General features: G+C 46.1%; 2 protein-coding genes across 4 annotated transcripts; both read left to right on the top strand.

Annotated features, from left to right (window-relative positions):
* Window positions 1-140: 140 nt before the first annotated feature.
* Window positions 141-15,537, top strand: LOC135264120 (neuronal acetylcholine receptor subunit alpha-10-like). Of its 2 annotated transcripts, none has more exons than XM_064352786.1 (5): window positions 141-627; window positions 7,740-7,885; window positions 9,218-9,372; window positions 11,725-12,257; window positions 14,372-15,537. In XM_064352786.1, the coding sequence occupies exons 1-5, from the start codon at window positions 567-569 to the stop codon at window positions 15,022-15,024; spliced, it is 1,548 nt and encodes a 515-aa protein (XP_064208856.1). In that variant the 5' UTR covers window positions 141-566; the 3' UTR covers window positions 15,025-15,537. The 2 variants fall into 2 exon arrangements, with proteins under 2 accessions (XP_064208856.1, XP_064208857.1); XM_064352787.1 differs by lacking the exon at window positions 141-627 and adding an exon at window positions 5,597-5,900.
* A 7,303-nt stretch (window positions 15,538-22,840) lies between these two features.
* or6at1 (odorant receptor, family 6, subfamily AT, member 1) lies at window positions 22,841-26,416 on the top strand. 2 transcript variants are annotated; one of them, XM_064352784.1, is made up of 3 exons: window positions 22,841-23,056; window positions 24,081-24,511; window positions 25,189-26,416. In XM_064352784.1, exons 2-3 carry the CDS (start codon window positions 24,101-24,103, stop codon window positions 25,747-25,749), a joined length of 972 nt encoding a protein of 323 aa, XP_064208854.1. In that variant the 5' UTR covers window positions 22,841-23,056; window positions 24,081-24,100; the 3' UTR covers window positions 25,750-26,416. The 2 variants fall into 2 exon arrangements, with proteins under 2 accessions (XP_064208854.1, XP_064208855.1); XM_064352785.1 differs by lacking the exon at window positions 22,841-23,056 and having other exon boundaries at window positions 24,022-24,511.
* Window positions 26,417-27,527: the final 1,111 nt, after the last annotated feature.

Below are 27,527 nucleotides of genomic sequence, written 5' to 3'. Positions count from 1 at the left end.
CCGTTTTTTTTTTATTTTTCTAGATGCAAATTCCCCAATGTGGACAGAAAACCCCCCGCCGCCTCCCCCGTTCTGCCTCCTCATTCTTGTGTTCCCGCATTCCACGCCGTACATTATGCCCAGATAGCTGCTAATCCCAGTGCGTCAAAAGCAAAATACAACCGCCGCGCGCACGTGCGCCGTGTGATGAAAATGATATAATGCTGACTTTGGGTGCGCAAACATTAATAGCGCGTGCCCCGGGTAGCTGTCGAAGGCGGCAATGCCACCCGCGAGGCGATGTGCGTCCAGTAGTCCGCACTGTGGTCCGTCTCCTTCATTCGTTTTAAACGCAGCGCGCTGTTCCGGACTAACCCATTACATCGACCGCATGAAGCCCGCACATCTTCTGTTTGATCTTACCTCGCCGGCTTCGAGTCTTCGAATTACCCTTACCTTTTAGGCACGGGGGTTTATCTTCTCACTTTTCGACCTTGAAATATAATTTAGATGTTTAACTCCTACTTGAATATTCTTGACTCGCCGCCTCTATAGGGAACAAACTTATTTTTCCAGCTAAGAGAAAGATGCATGTATGGAGGATCCAAGTTTCCCTCTGGTTCCTGCTCTACATCAATTTTCTGCCAGGTATAGTTCCCTTTTATTACTGATTAGGCTACTCGGTCGGATTATTAAGATTTCATGCTTGGACCTTTTTAATCGAGGTAGATTTCTGTGATAGCTGGTGTCCAATTCGCCGAATAAAGCGGTTTTGTGGTGCGATATGCCGTTATTACGCACTGAAACACGCTCGGCTGTGTAGGTTTTGGGATTCCCTTTTAAGAACGTTTCATACGTTTCGTATGTCCATATACACATTTTGCCCGTTTTTTAAATTTATTTATTCCGCGCTTAACATGTAATTTGGAGTGCTCAATATCTCTTATGTTGTCAATCATTCTTCGTTTGTCGTAATGAGTACACCGTGCGAGTCCGTGGTCCGTGCAATGTGAGTATTATTGCAAATAAGACCGCAAAACGCCTAAATATATTTCTATATATATTATGTGAACTGAATGGCGGGTTGTCATATTGCAAATAGGCTGGATGTAGACTGATATCGGCCTAAAATATGCTGCAATAAAAGTTAATTACCTGCTGTGATAGACACTGAGACTACTACAATGAAGAGGGGTTGCGCAATATAGGCTAATGCATTTAGCTGCACAAGTTTTTCCAAATATTTTTACTTCCTGAATGGTCTCGATTAAAATCCATAGCGGCACAATACAGTTGTTTGAATTTATCTTTTCGTCCGTTGATGCTTTAACCCCCACGTCAAGCTGATTCTCCGGTTCCTCTATCCCCTATCATCCCACTTAAATCCCCAGCATTTTAGGATTAAGACATGTTAAACGTGCTCTTACATGACACACTGGCCGGTGGTGGGAGGCGACGGCGTTCAAGCTGTCCCGTGGGGAGGCCTCGGCTTTCTAGGGGTTAAAACTCCTCGCGGTCAAGAGGTTGATTGCGCGTGGTCAAGGCTACGTATCCACATGACCAACGCATCACAGGCACAGAAGAAGCGCATTAGCGTCGCTACATTAAGCATGATAATGTTTGCATTCTAGGAAAAAAAAGCCAACGTTTTGACTTGCATAAGCCAACGAAGTCGCCGACCCACAATCTAAATGATTCATGCTTACAACCTTTAGTGGTTTTGTAGACACAGACTGACGGTTGTGACAACCGGAGGAGTTTCCATTCGGTTACGTCTTCTGATGAATAAGTAAAGTAGGCTATTGGGGCAGTCTCAGCGTGTCCTCGCTAACCCATATCCTAGAAAAAAATGATACTTTTTTCAACCACTGTGAAATATGGGCCTATTGAATTTTGACCAAAGTTGATGAAGCTTCGATTGTGATTGGAAACTTGGAACTTTTTCAGTAAAGTATTATTTTGGTGGACACACTCAAACTCAGCTTATTTCGAGACCTGCTTCACAATTAAACACCTAGCCTGCTTTTAGAAAGTTGTGAGGCTTGCCATCTAAAGAGGTGCTCACCTGTGGCACCAGAGTGGATCTGTGATCATTAAAAGAGACGCTTGGGAAAAGCTTTGCTTGTCTTAGACGTGAGATGAGTCAGAATATGTGGTGTGGTGTGGTGTGGTGTAATGTTTCCTTGTAAAAACAGGTGGCAATGGCAAAAATGATGTAGCCTTGTGATAAATGTAGTTTGATGAGTGGTAAATAATTTAACTAGCCACTCTCCAGGTCCTTGTTGCTGCAGCAGCGATCAGTTTAGAGCGCCAGGTTGAGTGGATTTTGTCGTCCCTGTTTACGTGTTCCAGGAGCTGTTATGGTTTTAGTGTTTGACCGATGTCATCGTGACGGGATTAAACGCAGAGGTCCTCCAATCGCTGCCGTTTTCTGTGAAGCCTGAGTATCTGTGACCACCGGGGGTGGGGGTGGGGGTGGGGGTGTTGAGGGGGGCGGGAATGGAGGGGGATGGGGGGGAGGGGTTGCCCTCTGATAATCCACCCTGCCTTCATCGCATCCTATCTCACAGTGGACATCTGGTTGAGCTTGACAGTTGGGGCTTGAGAGTGGTAATATTTGGAAAAAGTGTATGATTTCCCCCCCCCCCAGATTTAGTTTTGGTGTAGAAATCCAGGATGGCTTATTAAATGCTGGTTAATGTAGCTGTGTAAGATGGTGATGATAGCTTTTTGGTCTATGGTGTTAGGCATGCACAGAGCGTCACACACACACACACACACACACACACACACACACAGTCTGCCCTTCTGTGCCCCTGGTCTGCATGTGGAGCTTTTCATCCGGTTTCTGACATGAACGGCTTTCATTTCATCTGTCACTGGCTAAAGCTTACCTTAGTGTGTGTGTGTGCGCGTGTGTGTGTGTGTGTGTGAGTGTGTGTGTGTGCGCGCGTGTGAGTGTGTGTGTGTGTGTGTGTGTGTGTGAGAGTGTGTGTGTGTGTGTGTGTGTGTGCGTGTGTGAGTGTGTGTGTGTGTGTGCGTGTGTGTGTGTGTATCTGCGTGAGTGTGTGTGTGTGTGTGAGTGTGCATATGTGTGTGCGAGTGTGTGTGTGCGCGTGTGAGTGTGTGTATCTGCAGCAGTGTGTGTATGCGCGTGCGTGTGTGTGCGCGTGTGAGTGTGTATCTGTGTGAGTGTGTGTGCGTGTGTGAGTGTGTATCTGCGTGAGTGTGTGTATCTGCAGCAATGTGTGTGAGCGCATGCGCTCAGGCTCTCCCTGCTGCTGCACTGCAGTCAGCACACGCTGCAGGTCGACGTGTGAACGTCCTCACAAGCCTCGCAGTGCCTGCCTCTCTCCAGCCTGACGCCTCCCTGGCAACGTGGTGACAGAGCAGTGCCTGCCTCTCTCCAGCCTGACGCCTCCCTGGCAACGTGGTGACAGAGCAGTGCCTGCCTCTCTACAGCCTGACGCCTCCCTGGCAACGTGGTGACAGAGCAGTGCCTGCCTCTCTCCAGCCTGACGCCTCCCTGGCAACGTGGTGACAGAGCCCTGCACGAGCTCCAGGGGTCTGTGAATGGCCAGAGAGAAAGCCCGCCACTTAATTTACAACCGCCCTGCCTCCTACCCCCTGCCCCCCCTGCACGCACACTCACACACACTCACACTCACACACAGGGAGCTTCTTTGTCTAATTCTCTTACATGGTGCCTGTCTTTGGGCTTCGGCCAGATAGACTCCCATCAGCCACTGCAGCATCCACAGTGCACCGAGCGGGTAGGGGAGGCGATCAAGTGGGTCAAAGGTCACACTGGGATGGTTGTAGCCCTCTACAGCTCTGCTTGTGCATTCAGTGGGGTGGTAACTCAACCCTTTTCTCATATTTTACTGCTACCTTTTGGCATATGGTATCTCAGTCATTTCTAAGCCCCGGTGATTTCAATAGATTAGAGCTGTGGGATTGGTTTGGGGAATTCCTGAACTGCTTTGGGTGAAGTTCCTGACTTGACAACATAAAAGTGTCATTACAGAAGGCATGCATTTGCACTTATAGTTTTAGTCGAAGTAGTAGAGTAGACTATCTTTAGAGTATACTATTTTTCGTTGAGATGAAGGGTGGTTGATTTGATTCCAGCTCATTCCTCAACCCACGGTCTACTGGAGAGCTGCAGGGTCTGCTGGTTTCTGTTGTTACTCGGCACTTGATTGGTCAGTTATAGAGGTTGATTACAGATGACTCATCACCTGGGTTCTTGGGTCTAAATCTGTGTTGATTTTAAGGCGGAAAACTAGAATCATTAGACCCTATGACACTCCAAGACATGGGCTGACCCTCCTTAGGGTCAATGCTACTTTTTTGATCAACCATAATCCAGGAAAATGTGTTATATTTAAAGACAAGACCAGATAATTGTGATAAGAATGACCCCTGAAGTATTTCAGTGAGATGTTTCCCCTGATCAGGAAGGCAGTTGTCTTGAATTTAGTCTCCAGGGTCTCAGTCTTTACAGTGGAAAAGCTGAACTGAGGCTGAACTGATTTAGTCTGGGCGGGATCCAGACTCCACTTACTTTATTACCGAGAACATGGGGGTCCTCCTCTGGTGCCTTGGGCCAGTTCCCAAAATCCGCTCTTTCAGCCGGGTCGTCTAATCACCCTCCGTATAATTAGCTAATGAATTCCTGCCTGCTCTACTTAAAATAGTGTGCTGTGTGTGTGCTGCTTATTTTAATAATATAAACTACTTTGATTAGTGGTTGGCTCGTGAATTCTCAGTTTAATGCTGGAGTACGTTTGGGTCGTGATTGGATGGAGTGATTTTTAAGGAGGCTTTACAGCGTGGGTCACCAGACCCGGGTCCCGAGCGCCTCACGCTCTGTCGGTTTTCATCGTCGTTCAGAAAGAAATCGATCAGGCTAAAGCAGTTTATTACACAGTCGGCTCGGTTCACCTGGCTGCTCGTGTGTACTGTACTTTGGGTTGTTGATTTATGCTGAAAACTAAAACAAAAAAAAAGTTGGGGGCCAACTTTAATTTAGAGAGCTGACTGACTGAAAGGGGCCAGCTGCCGTGATGTATGTTATTACTCAGCTCTGAATTGATCAGGTAAAGCAGTCGATCACACGGTCACCTCACCGAGTTGCTTAGATCTGACTTGGCGGCTTTTATTTTAAGGCGAAAGAAGGAACCAGCCGTTCCTGTGGCCACCTGTGATTTAGACACCGAGGTGGGAAAGGGGGGTGATGTCCGTTTCTGGTTTCCATGCCGACATCTGGCGTTAATTACTCAATTAGCCTTGACATTGACGTGCAAAAATCTGGCATTCTAGCGACGTTTCTTGATAAACGCACAAATCACAGCCAGGAACTGTTGTTGTGTCCCTGTATGGAGCGTTTGGCTGTGATCTGATACAGGACTGAACCAGTGTTGGTGCATACGGAGCGCATTCAGAAAGGGCAGATGGTAGGTCTGAAAATCGCCCACCCCTGATCTAGGGCAGAGGGAGGCGCTCCTGATCCTGCTAGTGCCAGAGATGGTCCTGGTTTTCGCTCCACCCTTTAACCACGTAGCCGGATTTGTTTGAATTCATCGGGTTTAATGAATGCCGGTGACCGTGTGCTGGAGGCGCTCAGCGTTTCACCATTCAGCGTATTGAGCCTCAGACTCTCAATCGTCCATCAGGCTCCCGTGGTCAAGCTCAGCCGGAACGAAACCCAGGAATATCCCCTGGCGCCTCCTGGGCCAGAATCACCCAGCTCTGATTCAGAGAGTTATTAGTTTCTCCCGGGTTAATAAGAGTCGCTGCGGATTGTAAGACATCGAGGTTTTACTGCAGGGATGCGCCAGGACAGTTGTAATCCGGAAGATTTCCAGCTTTTTCTAAACTGCTTACACAAGGGGTCTTCACCTCCGGCGCAATATCCAGTAAATCCCATAAACCAATATTACAAACTATAAATTGCTATCGTCGATGCTGGATCACGTTTTGCGTTTTGTCCTCGGATGGTGGGGTGGGGGGGAGGCGGCGGTTGGATCCGCTTAAATTCAGTTAACGATTCAAAATTTACTGAAAATGTCCATTATGTTCTAGGAGGAGTCCGCGATAAATTGACTTTCATTTAATTTCCTGAACTGGCTGAATTGAAATGGGATTAACCCCTTAGTGTGGTGTTCCCGCTGCGAAAGCCTGTGAGGCAACACATTCTTCCCATGGGAAACACACAGTGCACTATAATGATTGCATAGGATGTATCACTGGAAATAGTATGTTATAAAATGCTAGTTTAAATTGTCATACTTGTTATCTCACTCATTTGCACACTTTTGACAGTTTAGGCTTCTTGGACCGTTTGGAGTTCTTGTTACAGCTGCCCTTCCGAGTGTGCACTAAGAGGCTGCTGGACTATGCGGCTGTGTTAGTGTACTATTGTGTAGTGTGTACTAGGAGAATGTTGGATTGGGCAGCTCCCTGTTAGTGTACTATTGTGTAGTGTGTACTAGGAGAATGTTGGATTGGGCAGCTTCATGTTAGTGTACTGTTGTGTAGTGTACGCTCACAGGGTGCTGGATTGTGCAGCTCTGTGTTAGTGTACTGTTGTGTAGTGTGCACTAGGAGGGTGCTGGATTGGGCAGCTCTGTGTTAGTGTACTGTTGTGTAGTGTGCACTCACAGGGTGCTGGATTGGGCAGCTCTGTGTTAGTGTACTGTTGTGTAGTGTGCACTAGGAGGGTGCTGTATTGGGCAGCTCTGTGTTAGTACTTAGTACTGAGAGTGTGATGCATATCGGTTTTCCTCCTTATTTAATGGGCAGAAGAGGGGACGTTGATTGACAGCCAGAGACACCTGAGCGCGGAGGTGACTCGGGGGCAGTGGTGAGGAACGCAGTGTCCCTGGCTGCTCCGGCACGCGGGAACACCCCCGACTGTCAATCACTCACCCAATCAGCCAATCAGATTGTGTTTATCTTAACACCCCCCTTTATGAGGAAATTGCGGCAGTGCCTCCAACATTAAAAGAGATAAAGTGACAACGTTTTTTATTGCCAAAAATGGGAGGAAAACTGGACTAGCTATATGACCATATTATCATATTGTAGTTGCTTTTCTTTATTTAAATGGAACCATTTCCTTCTTTTGTCATTGTTTGAACAAACACGCTTACACACACACATTCAAACACACCCACACACATTCAGACAGAAACACACACACACACACACACACTCACACAATCCATTCATATTATCATATTAACACACAATCGGATCTCGTTTGAAATTATGTTTTGTCCTAGGCAGAACATGAGCGTGGAGCTTGAGCCAGGCCCAAATTCTTCTCTGACCCACTGCTCACGAAATGACCCTGTTTTTCCTTGCTCCCTCCCTCCATCCATTCCTTGCTCATCACTCATCCGCTCACATGGATGAGATCCAACCATCTTAATCCACAGACACTGCAGAGACTGGGCTCCCCCCCCCCCCTTCTCCACCCACCCCACCCTGTTCCACCCTAGGCAACATCACAGCCCTTTCCTGCAGGTTTATACCCATAATGCCACAGTAGGGACAGGATGAGATTAGCTTGTGGGTAGACCATGAGACAGAGACAAGAAGACAAAAATCCTGTCGGTAAAATACCTGAGGACTGAATTATAATCAACAAATTCTCTCACTCTTTCCCTCTCTCTCCCTTTCATTCTTTTCCTCTCTTCCTCTCTCCCCTTACTCCCTCTCCCACTTCCTCCCTCTCTCTCTCTCTCCCTCAGTGTGTTGGTGCGCTCAGGGGAAGTACGCGCAGAAGCTGCTCACCGATCTGTTCTCCAACTACACCAACGCCCTGCGGCCTGTGCAGGACACGGACAACATCATGAACGTCACCCTGCAGATCACCCTCTCGCAGATCATCGACATGGTGAGGGCCGGCGGCCTGCGCGACCTTTAACCTTTCACCTTTGACCCACGGCAGGGGCACTGGCCATTGAGTGCAAGTCAAGGGCTGCCCAACCCTGTTCCTGGAGATCTGCCATCCTGTGGGTTTTCATTTCTACCCTAAGTTGGCACACCTGACTCCACTAATTAGCAGCTCAATGAGGCCTCTAGCTGTTGAATGAGGTGTGCTTTGTTAGGGTTGGTGTGAAAACCTACAGGATGGTAGATCTCCTGGAACAGGGTTGGGCAGCCCTGCTCTAGCTGTTGAATGAGGTGTGCTTTGTTAGGGTTGGGGCGAAAACCTACAGGATGGTAGATCTCCTGGAACAGGGTTGGGCAGCCCTGCTCTAGCTGTTGAATGAGGTGTGCTTTGTTAGGGTTGGAGTGAAAGCCTACAGGATGGTAGATCTCCTGGAACAGGGTTGGGCAGCCCTGCTCTAGCTGTTGAATGAGGTGTGCTTTGTTAGGGTTGGAGTGAAAGCCTACAGGATGGTAGATCTCCTGGAACAGGGTTGGGCAGCCCTGCTCTAGCTGTTGAATGGGGTGAGCTTTGTTAGGGTTGGAGTGAAAGCCTACAGGATGGTAGATCTCCTGGAACAGGGTTGGGCAGCCCTGCCCTAGCTGTTGAATGAGGTGTGCTTTGTTAGGGTTGGGGCGAAAACCTACCGGACGGTAGATCTCCAGGAACAGGGTTGGGCAGCCCTGTTGCAAGACTACTATTGTTAATCTGTAAGACATTTTACATTGATTGTTAGCTGGCTGACTGGACAAATTGCAAGTGGATGTGTTCCGATCATGATTAGACTCCAGCTACCGAGACTGTGAGCGAGGCTGAGGAGGAAGACTATCGATTTTCCTGACACTCGGTCCTGGAAGGACATTCTTCGTTTAGACAGCCTTTCATGGATTTTCAGTTAAGAATTGGGGAAATATTGCCGGACCCTTGTATTTGTTTTGAGCTTCTTGTGTGGTTACAGCGGGAGTGTATTCTTCATTGGTCAAATGAAGAATGATACCACCCTCTCTGTTCATTCAGAGCATAAATATAACCAAACCCTCCTCCTAATAATGTCTCATTCCTAACTAAAAGTTTGTTTCAGTGTGATTGTAAGGATGCCATTTGTACTGCTTTCAGGTAAGAATGATTTCTGGGTCTGAGACCCTTCTTAAGGTCTTAAGTCTTTTTTCTCAGAATTTTTTTGCTTATCTGACCAGGTCACCAATCTGACTGGATATGATGAGGTCTTATCTGTCAATGTGGGGGGTGGGGGGGAGGGGGTGCTTGCATATTTTTAGCATCTCTGGTCTGTTTCAGGACGAGCGTAACCAGATCCTCACCTCCTACCTGTGGATCCGCCAGGTGTGGATCGATGCCTTCCTCACCTGGGACAAAAATGACTATGATGGGCTTGATACCATCCGCATACCTAGTAGTTATGTATGGAAACCTGATATTGTCCTATATAACAAGTAGGTCGGAGTGGTATTGAAATCATCTGTACCAGCTCTCCCTCTCCCTCCCTTCTTCTCTATCCCCCTCTCTCTCGCTCTCTCTCCCCCGTCTCTCACTCTCCCTCACTCTTTCCCTCCCTCCCTTCCCCCTCACCCTTCTCTTCCTCACTCTCTTCCCCCCTCACTCCTTCCTCCTCTCCCTCTCTCTTCCCCCCTCTCTTCCTCCTCCCCCTCTCTCTCCTGTCCTCCTCCTCTAACTCTCCTCCCTCCTCCTCCTCTCTCTCTCTGTCTCTCTCCCTCCTCCTCTCCTCTCTCTCTCTCTCTCTCTCTCATTCCCTTGAATAGGCACAAGCCGGTTGCTCTCTCTATTTGCTTGTCCGAGGGAGCAGCCGGGCATCTGGCCGTTTCTGCGTTTCATCACTGAGAGCCCCCACAGCACCCAGCCGACCTTGGGAACAGTTCACAGAGTTAATTTACTAAACAGAGTAGATAAGACGTCCAAATGTCAGGTAGTAGAGGATGAAGCCATCGAGCAGTCCAAGTCTGGGCTGCTGCAAACTCTTTAGTCAAAATGATAAGCCTTGACGGGCTGAACGGTCTGTTTTCCTCATTATGTAAATGGACTGCATTTATATAGCGCTTTTATCCAAAGCACTTTACAATTGATGTCTCTCGTTCACCCATACCAACGGTAAAAGGCTGCCATGCAAGGTACCAATCAGCTCATTGGGAGCAATTAGGAGTTAGGTGTCTTGCTCAGGGACACTTTGACACGCCCAGGGCAGGGGATCGAACCGGCAACCCTCCAACTGCCAGACAAATGCTCTTACCTCCTGAGCTATGTATTATTATGTTCTTATGTTATTTAAGCATAGTTGAATATACGTGGAAATTAAAGGTGAATTTTGCACTGAAATCAGGAAATAATTTTTGTTATTGTTGTAGAAGCACAGACTCCTGGCCTGTTCAATACTTTGCGAGTATTAATCTTGTTTTTATGCGCGCGATGAGCCTTGATGAAGTTAGATGCATTGATTATGCCTAAAACAAATGAATATTTCACGATTCATTAGGAAAATAACTGCCAGGGTGACCTTTGAGAGCTTGTGCTTATTTGCTGCTTGATTGAGTTCCTGCTGTAAAATTTATGGACGTGACCTATAAGCTGCTTGGAACAGACGCTGTTCTATTTGCTCATTAAATACAGATAATCCCATCACTGAGTGCATAAAATACCATTCTGTCCATTTACTCACTCAGTTTGGTGCATCACAGGAAAGAGAAAATGAAGGCTACTGCTTTTTTTCCTTTAATTGACATTGAGGAAGCGATTGCCTGAGGACTATGCAGAAGCATGCGCAAATGGCCGAATGGCTGAAAATAAAAACATTGGTTGACATGCCGCCTTGGGGGCAGCTCCTTTTTGCTTCTCATTAGTGAGTTATGTTTTTGGGTACAATAAATATGGTTGTGAACACATTGATGAGGCATGTTAATTAGATCAAACCAACCATATAATGGTACCTCCGCCTCGCCCCCCTTAAATTACGTCCTTACTTTGATTAGTTGTAAATCACTGACTTGTTTGAACCAATCAATGGAGTTTTACTCTCCATTGGTTCAAATCGGTGGAAATTGATAGGATACCTCCACCCGTTCTGGGTGTCAGGGTTGCACAATCTCCCACTGTGAGTTGGGACAGTCGCTGGTGGGTTGTTTTTAGCTCACAGCTCCAGGAAAGGATAGGGGAAAAGTGATAAAATGCAGAAACATGGTTCAGCCTGAACAGGGAGCAGATGGAGGGATGGTTCACTCTTTCTTTTTGGAGAGTCCTCTCTTCCTCCCTCGCTTTCCTTGTGCCTTTGCCATACCTCTCCTTCTTTTCTCTTTTCACTTCTTCTCCTCTGTCCCAATGGATACTGACTCTCTATCGCGACGTGAGTATCTTTCTTTGTCTTTTCTTATATCTACAACAAATACCTACACGCACAGATTCCTTCGGGTTCTTGTTCACAGACAACATACAAAATATGTTATAATGTAATACACAGTGCAGTTTGTTGGTGTTTGGATAGTGACACTTTTGATTTGAAATCTAACAATAATTTGAAATGTATTATTAATTCATGTGAAAAGCAGAAACAAATATAACCGTCCTCGTCCCCCCACCCTCACCTCTCACCCCCCGATGTAAGGTGTGGAGCATTAACAGTTGAGTTAAACTCCTTGGTTTACTGCAAAGGCTGTTTTTCAGCATTCTCAGAATTGGGGAGGGGGGGATCCAGCAGGTGGCGCTGTCTAAAATCCCAGCCCTCGTTGCCGGCCTCGCTCCGCAGCCAGGCGGTCGTTCTGACCTCCTCTGTGTTCCAGCGCCGACGACCAGTTCTCGGGCTCCATGGCGACCAATGTGGTGATCCGCCACGACGGGCAGATCATGTGGGACTCGCCGGCCATCACCAAGAGCTCCTGCAAGGTGGACGTGTCCTTCTTCCCCTTCGACGCCCAGCAGTGCCGGCTGACCTTCGGCTCCTGGACGCACAACGGCAACCAGATGGACATACACAACGCGCTGGACAGCGCCGACCTGGCCGACTTCGTGGAGAACGTGGAGTGGGAGGTGCTGGGCATGCCGGCCAAGAAGAACGTGATCCTGTACGGCTGCTGCTCGGACCCGTACCCGGACATCACCTACACGCTGCACCTGAAGAGGAAGGCCTCCTTCTACATCTTCAACCTGCTCATCCCCTGCATGATGATCTCCTTCCTGGCGCCGCTGGGCTTCTACCTGCCGGCCGACTCCGGGGAGAAGGTGTCCCTGGGCGTGACCGTGCTCCTGGCCCTCACCGTCTTCCAGCTGCTGGTGGCCGAGAGCATGCCGCCTTCCGAGAACGTCCCGCTCATTGGTGAGGGCGCTGCGGGTTTGGGGGGGGGTGAGGGAGGGAGGGGAGGGAGGGAGGAGGGGAGGGGAAATGAGGTGAGGATTAGGGGGCAGGTAAGGAGGCACTAGGGGAGGGGGCCAGGGAGGGAGGGTGGGAGGGGGAGCAGGTGGAGGATAGGAGAGGTGGGGCGAGGTGAGGGGAGGGCGGGGACGAGGTGGCGGGGCAAGGGGAGGTGGGGCCGAGGGGAGGGGAAGGATCTGCACACAATCCATCTGTCCATCCATTATCTACCCCAGTTATCCTGGGCAGGGTCACACGTGGTGCTGGAGCCTATCCAAGCATGCTTTGGCCGAGAGGCAGGAATACATACACCCTGGACAGGTCGCAACACAGTCCATCGCAGGGCACACACACACACACACACACACGCACACACCATTCACTGGCTCTGAAAAACAAACTGGGACAAAAACTGCTCCCTTATAACGGATCATATAGTAAAGAGTTTCTGAAAATGACGTCCACAATCTGGCCTCTGGCTTCTTATATTTCAAATCGAGCACATTGATGCCAGATGAAATAATGTGCTGTAAAAGTAACGGCATCTCGCTGCCAGAGTTGCGCCATAATTTCATTCGGGGGGGAAGAATGAGTAGTGGCTTAAAATACGCTTTTTCCCCTGTTATTTGGCACATTGATTGATCTGCAATCAATAGAAACTTGCAGCTGAAGTCCTGCCAAACTGGGGCTGCAGAATCGTTAAATAAGGCTTAAATACGACACTGAGCATGTCAAAAGCAGATGTTTTAGTTCAGAAGGTAGAAAACAAGAGAACATCTTGGGCCCTTATTTAACCTTTATTTATGGGACCTTCGATCTGAATTCATGACTGGATTCAGTAAACATTTGTCCTTAACTACAAACAGATGCAAGGGTACCGTTTTCCCCCCTCACAAGCACAGTTTGCCAAGTTAATTTTGCTGATTGCTATACTCCCCAATGTTTGTTTATAAAAAAGCTAATTTGATTGAGTCAAAGGGTGAAAAAAAAAAATGTTGACTAAATTCCATTATAATTTTGTGGAATCCATTGCTCCTTTTTGGGGGTACAGTGTCACCCTCACTGCAGACCAGCAGGTACAGTAGGGCTGCCACCCTTAATTGATGAGTTAATCGATTGATGAATTAATTGATGCAGCCAATTAGACGGTTGAGTCTGATCACCCGGGGTCTCTGTTCTGAGTCGGTTGCTGACTTTAAGATAAGACGGAAAAGCCAGCAGACCCTGCAGCTCTCCAGGCCCAGGGTTATCGAGCCTCGTGCCAGCCTTGGTTAGCGCACGTTTCTCAGACAACAGACACAAGATCACATCGCTGGAAAATATGCCGGGCGTGATTTATTGCAGTACGGTGTTTTTAATCGTGGTGGTTTTCGACAGAGCTGTTCTGACAGAGATTCAGCTGGGCTTCGCTAATTTATATTCCCTCTATTATGTCGGTATTCAAATGCTGAGTTTGCTCCCTGAAAACCTTAGAATCTATCACAATACTTACAAGTGTGTTTTTCACCATTCAAGGATTGTTCTGGCTCAATAGCTTGCTTGAAGGGCAGGATAATAGAGGCTGATTATTGGTTAAATCCTCCGGCCCTGCTGGTTCGATAAGCCGATAGCTCCCTAATTAATCAGTGTTCTGCATGTCTGGCTACAGGAATGGCTGTAAATTCCTGTTCCGGAGAAGTCCATCCTGATGAATCAATAAAGCTCATCGAGGTTTAGATAAGTTTTTTTCCAGTTGGTCTATAATGGTAAACATAAAAATAATTTCAAGATGCCAGAATTGTTTATCTATATTTAAGGTCAAGGGTGCCATCAAGGATTTTGGGCTTCGTGAAAAGATCTCGCATTGGGCCCCACTACCCCAGGCCACCTCGTCCCTGCAGAATCACAGCACAGTTTTTGAGGGCCCTTGTCAGTCAGGGCCCTTTTTTTGAGGGCCCCCCCTCCGCAAGCAGTGCCGCTGTTTATAATCTCAGCCAGCATGTCTCTGTGCTCTTGTATGTACTCTGTTTGCCTTTGCTGTTCTGATTCTCCCTGATATTTTCCCCCCCCCTCCTCCCCATCCCCCTCCCCTTATGCAGGGAAGTACTACATCGCCACCATGACCATGATAACGGCCTCCACAGCGCTGACCATCTTCATCATGAACATCCACTACTGCGGCCCGGAGGCCAAGCCGGTGCCCGAGTGGGCCCGCAAGTTCATCCTGCACTACCTGGCCCGCGTCTGCTTCGTCTACGAGGTGGGCGAGAACTGCATGAGCGTCCTGCCCGAGCGGGTCGACCCGCAGGCCCCGCGGGGGGGCGCCAACTGGGCCGCCAACGGCCGCGCCCCCAGGGAGGACCCGGGCAGGACGGAGGCGCCGGCGCCGACGGAGAAGGAGGACGCGGAGCGAGACGCCGCCAGTCCGCCGGGGAACAACACCGCCCCCTTCTGGCGGGAGGGGGTACACGCCGGCTCGGACCACGGGGTGGCAGGGGGAGCGGCTGGAGGTGGAGGTGGAGGAGGAGGAGGGACAGGGCGCGAGGTCTGCAAGGCCCAGTGCATATGCCACCACCAGCTGCTCCTGAGACACCTGGAGTACATCGCCAACTGCTACCGCGACCAGAGGACCACGCAGAAGCGCACGGGCGAGTGGAGGAAGGTGGCCAAGGTCATGGACCGCTTCTTCATGTGGATCTTCTTCATCATGGTCTTCCTCATGAGCCTGCTGATCATGGGCAAAGCCATCTGAGGTGAGAGACAGAAAGAGAGGGAGGGATGGAGAGAGAGAGAGATGGAAACAGAGGGAGCTGGAAATAAAGAGAGATGGAGAGGGAGATGGAGAGAGGGAGATGGAAAGAGAGGGAGATGGAGAGAGGGAGATGAGGGAGGGAGATGGAGAGAGAGGGAGATGGAGAGAGGGAGATGAGGGAGGGAGATGGAGAGAGAGGGAGAGGGAGAGAGGGAGATGGAGAGAGGGAGATGAGGGAGGGAGATGGAGAGAGAGGGAAATGGAGAGAGATGTACACAGAATCACATCAGAGAACAAAAATGCATTGGCCTGCTCTCCTGGGTATTTTTCGGGCCCTTTTCTGGCACCCAGGGAGTGGCTCTTCACAGCGCTCAGAGTCAGCGGTTCTCCAACGCGTAACAGATCGGAAAGAGAACCGACGACAAAGACAACGAGCGCTTGATTCACAGCGCACACCGCAGTCAAGTGTAACCTACAAGGCATGAAGAGACTAAAACTAGAGACTCTTTTTTTTTTTTTTAATAAAAGACTGAGTTTATAGATGATAAATGTGCACTGCAGTAGGCGTATGTGCTTGGGTTTCCAATGAGACTGTCCCAACCAAGGCAGCCGTCTGAACACCAGGAGAAACTGTAAAAAATCTGCCGCTATTTCTCTGGAGGGATGATGAGGAGGCACACAGACTGCTGAGCGGCGGACACAAGATCAAAACTGACTAAAACTGACTAAAACGTGACCAAAAGCCAAAAATCACGGTCCCATTCCCACCCTTCCCAGGAGCAAATATGAGCGGAAACTGGCCAGTCAGCATTTACAGTGCATGCTTGTACAGAGCACTCTAATATTAAATATTTCTGTATCCTTTTTTTAGAAAAAAAAGAAGAAAAAAACAATCAAAAACACTTCTGAACACTTTATCTGGTTTTCTTGATGTCTGTCTAATGTAAATGGTGCTTTTTACATCAGATGAAACGAGGCGTTAGATGATTCATCTGTGCTCCCCTGAAACCACCAGGTATCGCATGATGACCACACTGCTTGATAATTTCAGAATCTGACGTTATCGATTACTTGGTTTGTGCGATCATTGGAAAAAAAGAAGAAAAATAAAGTACATGGACCTTGTGAGTCAAAATGTGTGTAGTATTTAGCACATTAATATAACGCATTTAAAATACATTAGATATTATATATTGTTTATATTTAATGTGTTTCCGTACTGTGCAATATTCAGAACACGTGGTGTGATTTATTTTATCAGAGTTAAGAAACGTACAGCAAGCATCCCATGCTACATGCTAATGCTAATAATAGCTATAAAAGTTTTTGCTTGCCAAAAGTATGCTCAGGTGGTGCCAAACCTGAAGAAGTACAGTACAAATTAACATCTCTCAGGCTAAACTTGAGTGAATATGGTAGAAGCCTATTCTGCCAAAAAACAAGTGTGTACAGGGTCTATACATCATTGTATAGTTCATTGCTGGAATTTAGTAGACATTTAACAAATGAATGCCGCATTCTTTGGCCACACTTTGCTTGTGAGACAATATTAATTTAAATTCTGGTGTATGTAAAAAACAAAAAAAAAACAAAACAAACAACAACAAGAACAACAACAAAAAAGCCAAAGCCCTCATGTACTGTGGCCAAAGTGAGGTCAAAGGTCAAAGTCATCGCTAGTGGGTTGAAAGGTGGTGAAGATTTAAGGGGCGCACAGCTTGGGGGGACCCACAGCAAAAAAAAAAAAAAAAATCAAGTTGTTTTATTATTATTATTATTTTTTAAAGGGAGGGGGGGCTCAGAGCAATATTCTTTCCAGGGGCCCTGAACTCCTGGCTCTGCCCCTGACTGTGGCGATTGATCAGGTGCAGTGAGTTCTGGGTCCAACAGCGTTGGCGTGTATTTCATGAGGTGCGTCAGTGTCAGTCCATGAGGTGTATTTTCCACCCCAGCACGCCCTTTTTTGACCGAGGGGCCACCGTAATTGGACTGTCTGGTCCGCTTGTCGCAGTCCGCTGAGACTGATTGCATTTTAAATGGGACTGGGCAAGCTGCTGAACTGCTGGGAAGACTAGACACCAACCACCCCCCTCCCCCACCCCGCCCACATGGGTGAATATCCACCTGTGGTTCATTGCTTCTGTGGGAGTCACTGTGACCCATTTCAAGGATGCGCAAGACGGTCGGCAAAATGCAAACTGTTATGCAAATGAAAATAGTCATTTAGCTGCATATCCTTTGCATGCAATGACTGCAATGTAGTCACTGGAGAAAAAAAACAAACCTAAATGGTATTGAGGTCACATTGAAGCAACAAAAACAAAACTGTCCTTTAGTCAGGAATTTACATGCAAAAATAGTATCTGCAAGACTTTATCTGCCATTATTGGATGCTTTTTAAGTTTGAGTGTTTATGTGGACCAACTGAATCACAATGAATGTTTGCACCAGCTGTGTTTAAATCGCGTCTGAAGGTCATTTTTTTAAAGGTGCGTCCCACTCACAATAATCCAATTTCTACAGCATCATTGATGTTTTTTGATAGGCTGAATGGGGGGGCAGGGGCGGGGGGGATATAATTAATTCCAGAACTTTAAGAGGTTTTTCCTACTTTTTTTATGGACTGAACATGAAGTGGATAATCCCTTTCATCATGTCTGTTAATCCAACTCACCGTTCTCATTCACACGCACGAAGGCATGCTTGCACGCATGCACATGCCAACACGCGCGCACAGGCATGCACGCACACACACGCACGGGCACACACACACACACACCTCGTGTGCGTGCGCGGGTGCGGGTGTGTGTGTGTGTGTATGTGCATGCCTGTGTGTGCCTGAACAATCGCGTAGAAAACGCTATTTGCGCCCTGTGAATACCGAACAGTTGAAAATGTGTTATAAAATATATTTTTAAACATTTAGAAACCTGAGCGTTTACACCCTTTGTCGGCTCAACAGCAAACCACAACCTTTTCTGGTCTTTACCCTTTGTGTTCCAGGGACTGTCCGCTTGTATAAATACTGCTGTTTGTCAAATTATTCAGCAGCTCATCTTGCCCAGTCTCTCTTGCAAAAGAGACTTTAATCTCAATGAGATTAACCTGGTTAAATAGTTTTTTTTTTTTTTTTAAATACCCTTCGACAACTTAATCTGAATTGCTTCAGTAAAGATATCCAATATTCGACCTTATAACATTCTAAATTGATTATATGCAGAAAATATAATCTGTTTACGTTGCTCTGAATAGGAGTGTCTGCAAAATAATGGCTTTTATTTTCAGGTTTAAAAATTTTTTTTTTTTTGTATAATCATGTACACGTCAAAGGAAATATGCTGTTAGAAATCTCACAACCCCCCACATTCACCTTCATTTCATATTTCTGTGTACTTGTCTAGAAAGATTTGGCTCCCATGGGTGACGTTATAACTGGATATGCTTATGATTTATGAGGCAGAGATGAAACAAGCCCACAGGACGCACCTCATTGGTGCAGTCGTAAGCCCTCTCACACCTCATTGGTGCAGTCGGAAGCCCTCACACCTCATTGGTGCAGTCGTAAGCCCTCTCACACCTCATTGGTGCAGTCATGTGTGCATGCTATAAGCCCGCTGACTGCATCACAAGGAGCATCAGCTCCACTCAGAGTCGTTAAATCCGTGGAATGAGTCCGACTAATGGCACTTTGAGATCAACTGCAAGCCAGTAATGGACGGACGGACGGGCACGGGCACGGGCACACGCACACACGTTTTTCCTCTCACACACTACTGCATCACAATAAGGTTTTAGGAGCCCGTTAATATGTAAACCCAGCAATAAAATGAAAGAGCAGTTCTATATTTTCCAATTGTGTGGGTACAAATTAATATCTCCCGATCAGAAGTGTGTTCTATGTCAGATGGCTCAGTGTCTGGACACCAGGTGACCCACCTCTCCAATGAGACTCACAGATAATTGGGCCCCCTGGGTATATGTGTACAAACCAATTGAACACTGGGGGGAACAACTAGGAAGAAACGACACAGGACGGAGCATGATCAGTGTTAAATCAGCCCCGACAGAGTAAATACGGCCCCAGATGGACTCACGTGTACTCTGTTAGAGAGTTGAATTAACTAATTTAACTTGACATTTCACCGTTTGGACACAAGCAAACATTCAGCTGGAAAAATGCACAAACAATCACCAAGACCAAGTGAAGAATAACTGAGAACAAAGAACTTGCATATACTGACAAACTGGCGAGCTAAATGAACTATAGAACACAGGTGCAAACAATGATTCAAGCAATACAAGGAGGAAACAAACCAGAAAAGACCAATTTAGACAAATGCGAACACCCTGTGATTTGGGAACTGGCGGCCTCTGGCGATCAGAAACAGGAACTGTATTAGCAGAAAGATAAGAAAGCATATATTCTCTTATATGCTAAATGAATCTACGTAATGCAAGTATAAAAGCTACAACAGGCTTGTGGATTACCGGTCATGTGTGGCGGTAATTAACCATGATGGTTTAGCAGAAATTTAGCCTGCAGTTATTTAGGTTTTAAAGCCCGTTGGGTTTTGTCTGAACTGAAAATGAGCCGGTTAGATTGGCAGCGAGTCTGCGGAAGTCAGCTAGCGCGTTAACAACCTCGTTAAAAGTGACGAGTGATTAATTGGCAGGAGGCAGCAGAAGCGGAACGCCGCATCCTGTGTCTGAAGCGCGTGAATACTTATTGCATTAAATACCCAGAACCCTACGGAACGTCTCAGCAGCCATTACGCTAATGAGGTCCTGGGAGAGGGGCTAACCTTTCTTTTGACAACTGCCCATTTGCGCGCGGCATGCGTGTCTCTCATTACTACGACCCTGCAGGGTTGTTGCTTTATTTGCTCAGAAAGACAGGGAGATGCTGCCTTCCTCGTCCCCGTCCTTCTCAACCCGAAAGTACAGTAATTAATGTAGTGGGATGGCAGGTATGCTATCCAGCCAAGTTAGGCCTTGGCGGGGCATGCCCAATATTTATTTTCCGAGTCAAAGTGCATTAAATTGATTGCAATTCATTAGCTTTGCACTGAAAGCTAGCTACAAAAAAAATGGTAAAAGAAAAAAAAAAAAAAAAAAAAAGTGCGCTATTCTCATTTTAAAAGTTTGCTCCTCAAAGGGTTAAGAACTTGTAATACTTAAACCTTCTAAGATTTTCTAAAACAGACTCTTCTCTTACTCATTCACATTATGGCAATATCAATAATATTCCTAATAATGAATAAAAAATTACATTTCAAAAGCATCATTCAATGAACACCACAAGCAGATGTAATACCAATTCACAGCATTAAAGTCACAATGAGATTCATGACTGTCAGGATGCATGGGGGGGTTGGACCCAAACGCAGAGGTCAAAAACACAAAACTTCAAATGAAGGGAAACAGACTTTACTAAATGAACAGGGAACAAACAAAAGGCCACGAGGGGCAAAACCACAAACACAAAAAGATAAAGAACCTAAAAAAAAAAAAAAAAACAGAACACAGGCAGGGCGGAACACTGGCAGGACAGAAAACACACAAGGCACAAGCGGAACCGAAGCAAGCAGAATACATACATTCAGGAGAGAACACAAGTGGAAACAAACACAAGGAAACCAGAACATAGACAGGAACGCATGGAGCAGATTTGAGGAGGGGAGCACAGAACACCCAGACATACCGCAAGAATCCAACACCTGAGTCAAGGAAGAGGGCAACTTAAATAGAACACACTGACGAGACACAGGAGGGTACCATGAACAATCAGGCCACGGAAGGGGAAGGGAAAACGAGACAGCCAGAAAACAATGATTAGACAATTGGAAACAATGATACAATTAACACAGGGGGAGCAGGACACGAAACAGAAGTGCCGCCATCTGGCGGCCCAACAGGGAAAACGCAGACAGGAACACAGGACCATGACAATGACATTCAGTTGTCAATAATGGAAGATTTTTGCCTCTTTTCATAAAAGTCAAAGTCAGCAGTTATTCTGTCCATGAGTTTGAAAGGCCTTCTTGTGTTCATTTTAATTACAATGTAAATGCCACTTCATCAGTCTCCAGTCAGTTGACCTTGACACAAAATGGAGCCACCTGACTAGACATGTCCTTTCTTACTGATCCATAATGCTCTTGCCAGTGTTCAGCGAAGTGGTTCGCCTTGTAATCCTGCGATGATGGAATTGCTTCCTTTTGCTGTTTTCGCTGACTCAAAGTCCACGTTGAGCTATCTCAGTCTGCACATATGAGAAATAACCTTGGCTCACTCTCTGTTAACACCCTCTCCAAACTCTCTGCTGATGTGTGCTAAGCATTTTAGACCAAAATGGCTGCTGTGCATCACTCAGGTGGGGCCTAGACTGGAGGTGGGTATGGTGAGCCCCCCCATTTACAGTGTTATATAATAATAATAATAATAATAATAATATATTATTATTATTATTATTATTGAGGTATTGCAGTGCCAACAAGTGAAATGTAGCCTTCTTGCAGAGAACAGTGTAATTTTCTAAGGGATATCTAGTTGCCTTAATTAAGATGTCCCCAGGCTTATGAGTGATGTAATGGACACAATGGTGCCACACATCCATTCCTGAAACCCTTTGAGGTGTGAGGTCACAAATGTGTGGCTAGAATGTTCTTATGTGAACATTCTACTGCTGCTGTAACAGTCAAGACTGGTAATTGAAAGCAACGCAGTTCTAGAACACTGACATAAAAATATTCCAAAAAAACCTACTCCAGAGGTGGTTTGCATTATAAACTTGTGAAGATAAACTACTGACTAGCAGCAGATAATTACCTTTTTTCATGTAGTGGAATGATATAGACAGAATAAACTAATAAACAGGCTATGCACTCCGAGCCTAGATTCTGAGATTATTCCTCACTGTACTACCGCTATATAACTCAAGGTGGCGCCAAAACAGCGCCAGTGCCAGAGACATAACGTGCATTTTGAAAATGGCTGGTTGAAATTAATATTATCAGGTGCCAAATCTAAATTAAAACACATGTGTTTCTCTCTCTCTCTGATTTAGCCCAAATATGGCATTTCCCCAAAGATTTATGCTAAAAAAGATTTTTTAAAACAGACATGATAAATAAATATTTTAGTTCATAACTGCAGATTTAATTAGCATCTCAAAATATTCAGGCAAATTATATTACTTAAATATTAAATCTGATTTAAAAAAAAAATAATAATAATAAATTAACCTGCATTGCTTCAGTATATATCCAGCTGTATACATGGATGCAATGTAAATAAGAGTGTCTGCTAAATACTTGTTATGTAATGTAGTCACGATTGCTATTGAAACTCTAGCCAGTTGAGCAGTCATTATGACTGAAGCTCCAGCCATCCATGCCCCAGTAATGAACCCTCTTTCAAAGTCACTTAGATCTTTTCCTCTGGCCATCTTTTGTACATGCCACAGAGCATGATATGATGTTAATTGCTTAATTGTATCATGCAGTATACCTGTAAGGAATCCTTTACATTTTTTATTTGTCTTGTCACTCATCTGTGTGTGTGTGTATATATAGATATATATCTTATATCTTAAATCTTATTTTTTCAAACCAAGATTTGAAACACACACACACACACACACACACACACACACCAAGAAGCAAGAGCCAAGGCATAAAACTGTTTGTTTACTCCGGAATGGGGTGGAATTAATTGCATAGCTGTTGTATAGTCACTGCACACGGCGCAATTAAAATGAAATAAACGAGCATGCTGATAATGAGGTTTTACGTCATTCAGGTTCAGTGGATCATAAACATTTGTTCCTTGGGGATGTTTCAATTGAGAACGTTTCTTTTATTTAATTGCCAAGGAAAAGTTTTTAATTGACGCAAAAGTACGAAAATCCCCTCGGAGCGCCTCATCCAGCAGATAAACAATTATTTTTTAATTCATAAAATGCAAACACCTATACTTAAGTTCTTACCACACTGAACTCTCAAAGAGTGCAAGACTTCAGCTTCTGCAACTGGTAAGGAATTTCACACAACGGGTCAGTGTGTAGCCTACAGACTGTTCGTTCACATATTATATTTTAAATTATGCTGAACTGTAGCCTATAGTCTTTTCGGGTTCCAGTGTCGCTAAAGTTTTACTTGAACATGATTCAAGTAACATGATTGTGCATGAGAAAAGATATTATTCAAAATAACTGTAAGCCTATAAATCAATATAAAATTGCGTTATAAATCATGTTATTTAATGGGACGACCGCTAAATAACGACTTAGTGTCGTTTAGTCTACATTACTTTGACACAGTCGTCAATGCCGTCCAAGTAAAAGCAAACTAATAAAAGAAAAACTCGTTTTTGGGAAGTTTTACACAATATGTTCAAATAATCCAAAGAACATATGAAATGTATAATTTTAAAAATGGCAACTCCGTTAAAAATAGTTTAATTGACATTACAGGCATTTTTACAGGCATGAAACTTAGACTTTCTGTATCTTCTACAACTGAATTAAAAGTAGGCTACGCGAGGTTTACGTTGCATTAGAATGAGTTAGCAGAGGCTAGACTTGGTTGTAACGACTTTAGAAACGAATTGCATTTGTGCATTCATCAAATGGTTTAAATGAAACAATTATTGAAAGGGGAAGACAACGATATATTACGCCTGGTGGGTAGGCTAATTTCAAAGGGGTAAATGAAAAAAATTGATTAGCCAAATTTGACCAAATGTAGTCTGCTCATTATTAGCTATTTATTCACTTAAAACATCCATGGAACTTAAACGTAAGTCCTACACATGTATTTATATAATATGTTTTTCTTGAATTTTCCCTCAAATCGAGTGTATTGCTGTTTGTGATTTAACAGACAGAATACATGCCTATCTTAATAACTATGTAATCGAATTAAACTGCATTTAGGATGACTGCGGATTCGTATACACACACCCCACATCTTTAATGGTTTAAGTAATCGAGTGTACCCATGTGCTAATGAACTAACCACGATGTGCAATTATGTTGCGTCTCGGTGTTTGTGCAGTTTAGCGGATTCTCCACAGTATGAACACGTCCGAGACCATCTCCGAGTTTGTAATCGTGGGCTTGTCAGAGTTCAAGGACAACAAAACGCTGCTGTTTGTTCTCTTTCTGTTGGCCTACATGACCATTCTGGGAGGGAACACCATGATAATATACCTGGTGCGGACGGACGCCAAGCTCAGTTCGCCCATGTACTTCTTTCTGCACAACCTGTCCTTCGTGGACATCGTCTACACGTCAGTGACCATCCCCAACATGCTGTCGGGCTTGCTGACGGGGACCAATACCATCTCAGTGCCGGGCTGCTTCCTGCAGATGTACTGGTTCATCTCCATGGCGGTGACCGGGCGCAGCCTTTTGACCGTGATGGCGTTCGACCGCTACGTGGCCATCTGCAACCCACTGCGCTACACCGCCATCATGACGCAGAAGGTTTGGTTTGCGTTCTTCTTTTTAAAAAAAAAATTGCAGCAAACAAAAACAAGGCACTGGCCAAACCGTTTGTGTTTACTTTGCACTTTCCTTTATAAAGTCAAAGCCACTCTTTCATCTCTGTGGGGAAGTTTTAATATCCAACATACTGTTTGTGTTACTACTTGTTACTGTCAACACCCTTTTCTCTTCCCCTGCCTCCCTCACAACCCCATCCTAGGGGAACACACAGACCAAATATTAAATGTAATACTAATCAAACTATGGGAGGTAAAAAAAAGGGCATAATTAGTAGTATTTGGGATGTGGCCATGGTGCACCGTCTTATCCAAGTAAGGCCAGTGTGGGTGCAGACTTTTGTTACAAGTAAGCAGTTGCACACCTGATTTTAGGAATCAACTTTTCTAACCACATTCATGAATAGAAGCTGGGGCGTTACTGCTTGATTGAGGACCCCCCAGGGCAGGCTTTTGTTTAATCTCCTCTCCATGGAACCTGATTTAACCAATCATGGTCTTTGCTGATTTAACCAATCAAGGTCTTCGTGGAATACCATGACCAGTTGATCAAAACGGCTGAACCGTGCCTGTAAACGTATCTGCATGGTAACGGTGGGCAGTGCGGTCATATTGAGATGCCTGTGCTGTCTGTGCTGTGTCCGGTGCGTTTGCGTGCAGGTCCGCCTGCTCCTCATCTGCGGGGCCTGGGGGTTCGGCATGGCCTGCACCCTTCCCGCCATCTCCGCCGTGAGCCGGCTGCCCTTCTGCGGCGCCAACCGCGTGCGCCACTGCTTCTGCGACCCGTCCTCCGTCATGCGGCTGGCCTGCGCCGACGTGGCCGCCGTCAGCCGCCTGTCGCTGGCGTCCGCCATGGTGGCGCTGCTCGGCACGCTGGCGCTCGTCCTCTCGTCCTACGCCGCCATCGGCGCCTCCATCGGCCGGATGGGCTCCTGGGAGGTGCGGCGGAAGGCCTTCGCCACCTGCGCCTCCCACCTGACCGTGGTCTCCCTCTCCTACGGCTCGGCCGCCTTCGTGTACACCTCGTACCGCGTGGGCGACTTCTCCGCCGACGTGCGCATCATCGTGGCCATCCTGTACTCCGCCCTGACGCCGCTGCTCAACCCCGTGATCTACAGCCTGAGGAACCGGGAGCTCAGGGACGCGGTGAGGCGGGCGTTCTGTTGCCGCCGCCGAGACGTGTCGCCGCGGGCCAGGAAAACCGCCGCCGCGCCAGCCTGAGCGTGCGCCGTAACCTTGGTAACGCACGTACGGCGGCCCCTAAACGTGCTTCCTAACCTTGGTAACGCATGTACAGCAGCCCTGAGCATGCTTTGTAACCTTGGTAACGCATGTACAGCAGCCCTGAGCGTGCTTTGTAACCTTGGTAACGCAGGTTCATTTAAAATAAAAAAAAATCTAATAATTTTTTATAAATCAGTCAAAGGTCTCTTCCATGCCCAAAAATGATTAAAGGAAACGCTGAAAAGTGATGCCAAGATGTTCATTATTTGAATGTTTTTATTATGAGGTCAGGTGTCAATCCCTGTTTTGAAAATGTTTAAAAACCAAAAAGACATAATTACAGGAATATGAAAAAATGGCAATTTATTTAAAATGACCATATTTGGATGTTTTCATGTAATATTTAACAGGACTAAGTGTAAATATCTCAAAATATGTGATGTGCATGTGGTCATAATGTACCTATCAGATGAGTATATGACCCAAATGGACATTTTGCACTATTTGTCAGTCCTTTTTGATTTAGTATCATCATTACTTTTCTGTAAAATTAATATTTAATACCTTTCTCATGCTTAGATGTAATCGATGTAAATATGGAATTTGTGAGATTTTGATGGAAATTCATCACAATAAAAAAGTTTCCTAAGCAAGACACAAGTCAAATGGGAAAAATAGTGCCTGTTTATGTGATTTCAAAACATTTACACTAGGGGGCGCCAAATCTGTGTCAAATGTCCCGCACACTCGCCATGGGGCGCACACTGTTGTGGGCAGGAGAAAACAGGCCCCGGCCTGGGCCAGGAACGCCGAGGTCGCTCTCCTCCACACTGTTGTGGGCAGGAGAGAACGGGCCCCGGCCTGGGCCAGGAACGCCGAGGTCGCTCTCCTCCACACTGTTGTGGGCAGGAGAGAACGGGCCCCGGCCTGGGCCAGGAACGCCGAGGTCGCTCTCCTCCACACTGTTGTGGGCAGGAGAAAACGGGCCCCGGCCTGGGCCAGGAACGCCGAGGTCGCTCTCCTCCACACTGTTGAATGCTTCTTCAAAAGATGCGCACTTCTCAGAGTCTGATGCAACCGGGTTTATTGTTAGTGAATCAAAGATCACATACAAGAACCCGGGCTGAGCTGCGCAGTTCAGTACAACTAACGGTCACTCACAAAGTAAAGACAATACATCCAATCGCACTCCTAGCACTCTCCAAGCATTCCCAAGACACACACTAAAATCCCCTGGGGCCAAATGCTTCTTTTATCCATTTTTGCTAACTCCTCCTGTTGTGGAGCTTAAATTTAGTACTTCCCACTTATTTCTTTTTGTTAGTCATGTCCTGTTTTTGACACCATTATTTATGGGCCCTTTCCTTCTTTATTTTTAAAAAATGCTAGTGCTCATCTCCCACCTGAATCTCCCTCCCCTCTTTTATCACAAATCATATATTCCGACGACACATTTGCGACACAAAAGGCAGAAGCTTGCGTTCATTCTACGTATATACTTGCATAAAATGCTTAATTTGCATGGCAGAAACTACGTGTGTATTACGTGTTTGTTCTGACTGCACATGTTTTTAGTATGAAGCACTCACTGCTGCAGGTTGTTAATCTCATGGCTCAGGTTGACCTTTGTCCACTCTGCATCCTCCCTCCTTTGCTAGCCGTATGATACATCATGGAGGTGGCGGCTGGTGCTCTTGAATACATTCCTTTCCCGTATAAATTGGGCCTGTGCTCTCTGACTACATGTCTTTCCCAATACATTGGGCTTGTGCTTT

The sequence above is a fragment of the Anguilla rostrata genome, chromosome 9, assembly GCF_018555375.3.
Source record: "Anguilla rostrata isolate EN2019 chromosome 9, ASM1855537v3, whole genome shotgun sequence".
In the NCBI taxonomy this organism is placed as follows: Eukaryota; Metazoa; Chordata; class Actinopteri; order Anguilliformes; family Anguillidae; genus Anguilla; species Anguilla rostrata.
This window is presented reverse-complemented; position numbering and strand designations above follow the sequence as displayed.

Excerpts from the sequence above, each read along its gene's own strand:
- LOC135264120 (XM_064352786.1), top strand. The coding sequence starts at position 567 with ATGCATGTATGGAGGATCCAAGTTTCCCTCTGGTTCCTGCTCTACATC. Across the intron at positions 628-7,739 it reads CTACATCAATTTTCTGCCAG|TGTGTTGGTGCGCTCAGGGG; the intron begins GTATAGTTCCCT and ends TCTCTCCCTCAG. Across the intron at positions 9,373-11,724 it reads GATATTGTCCTATATAACAA|CGCCGACGACCAGTTCTCGG; the intron begins GTAGGTCGGAGT and ends TCTGTGTTCCAG.
- or6at1 (XM_064352784.1), top strand. The coding sequence starts at position 24,101 with ATGAACACGTCCGAGACCATCTCCGAGTTTGTAATCGTGGGCTTGTCA. Across the intron at positions 24,512-25,188 it reads CCGCCATCATGACGCAGAAG|GTCCGCCTGCTCCTCATCTG; the intron begins GTTTGGTTTGCG and ends GTTTGCGTGCAG.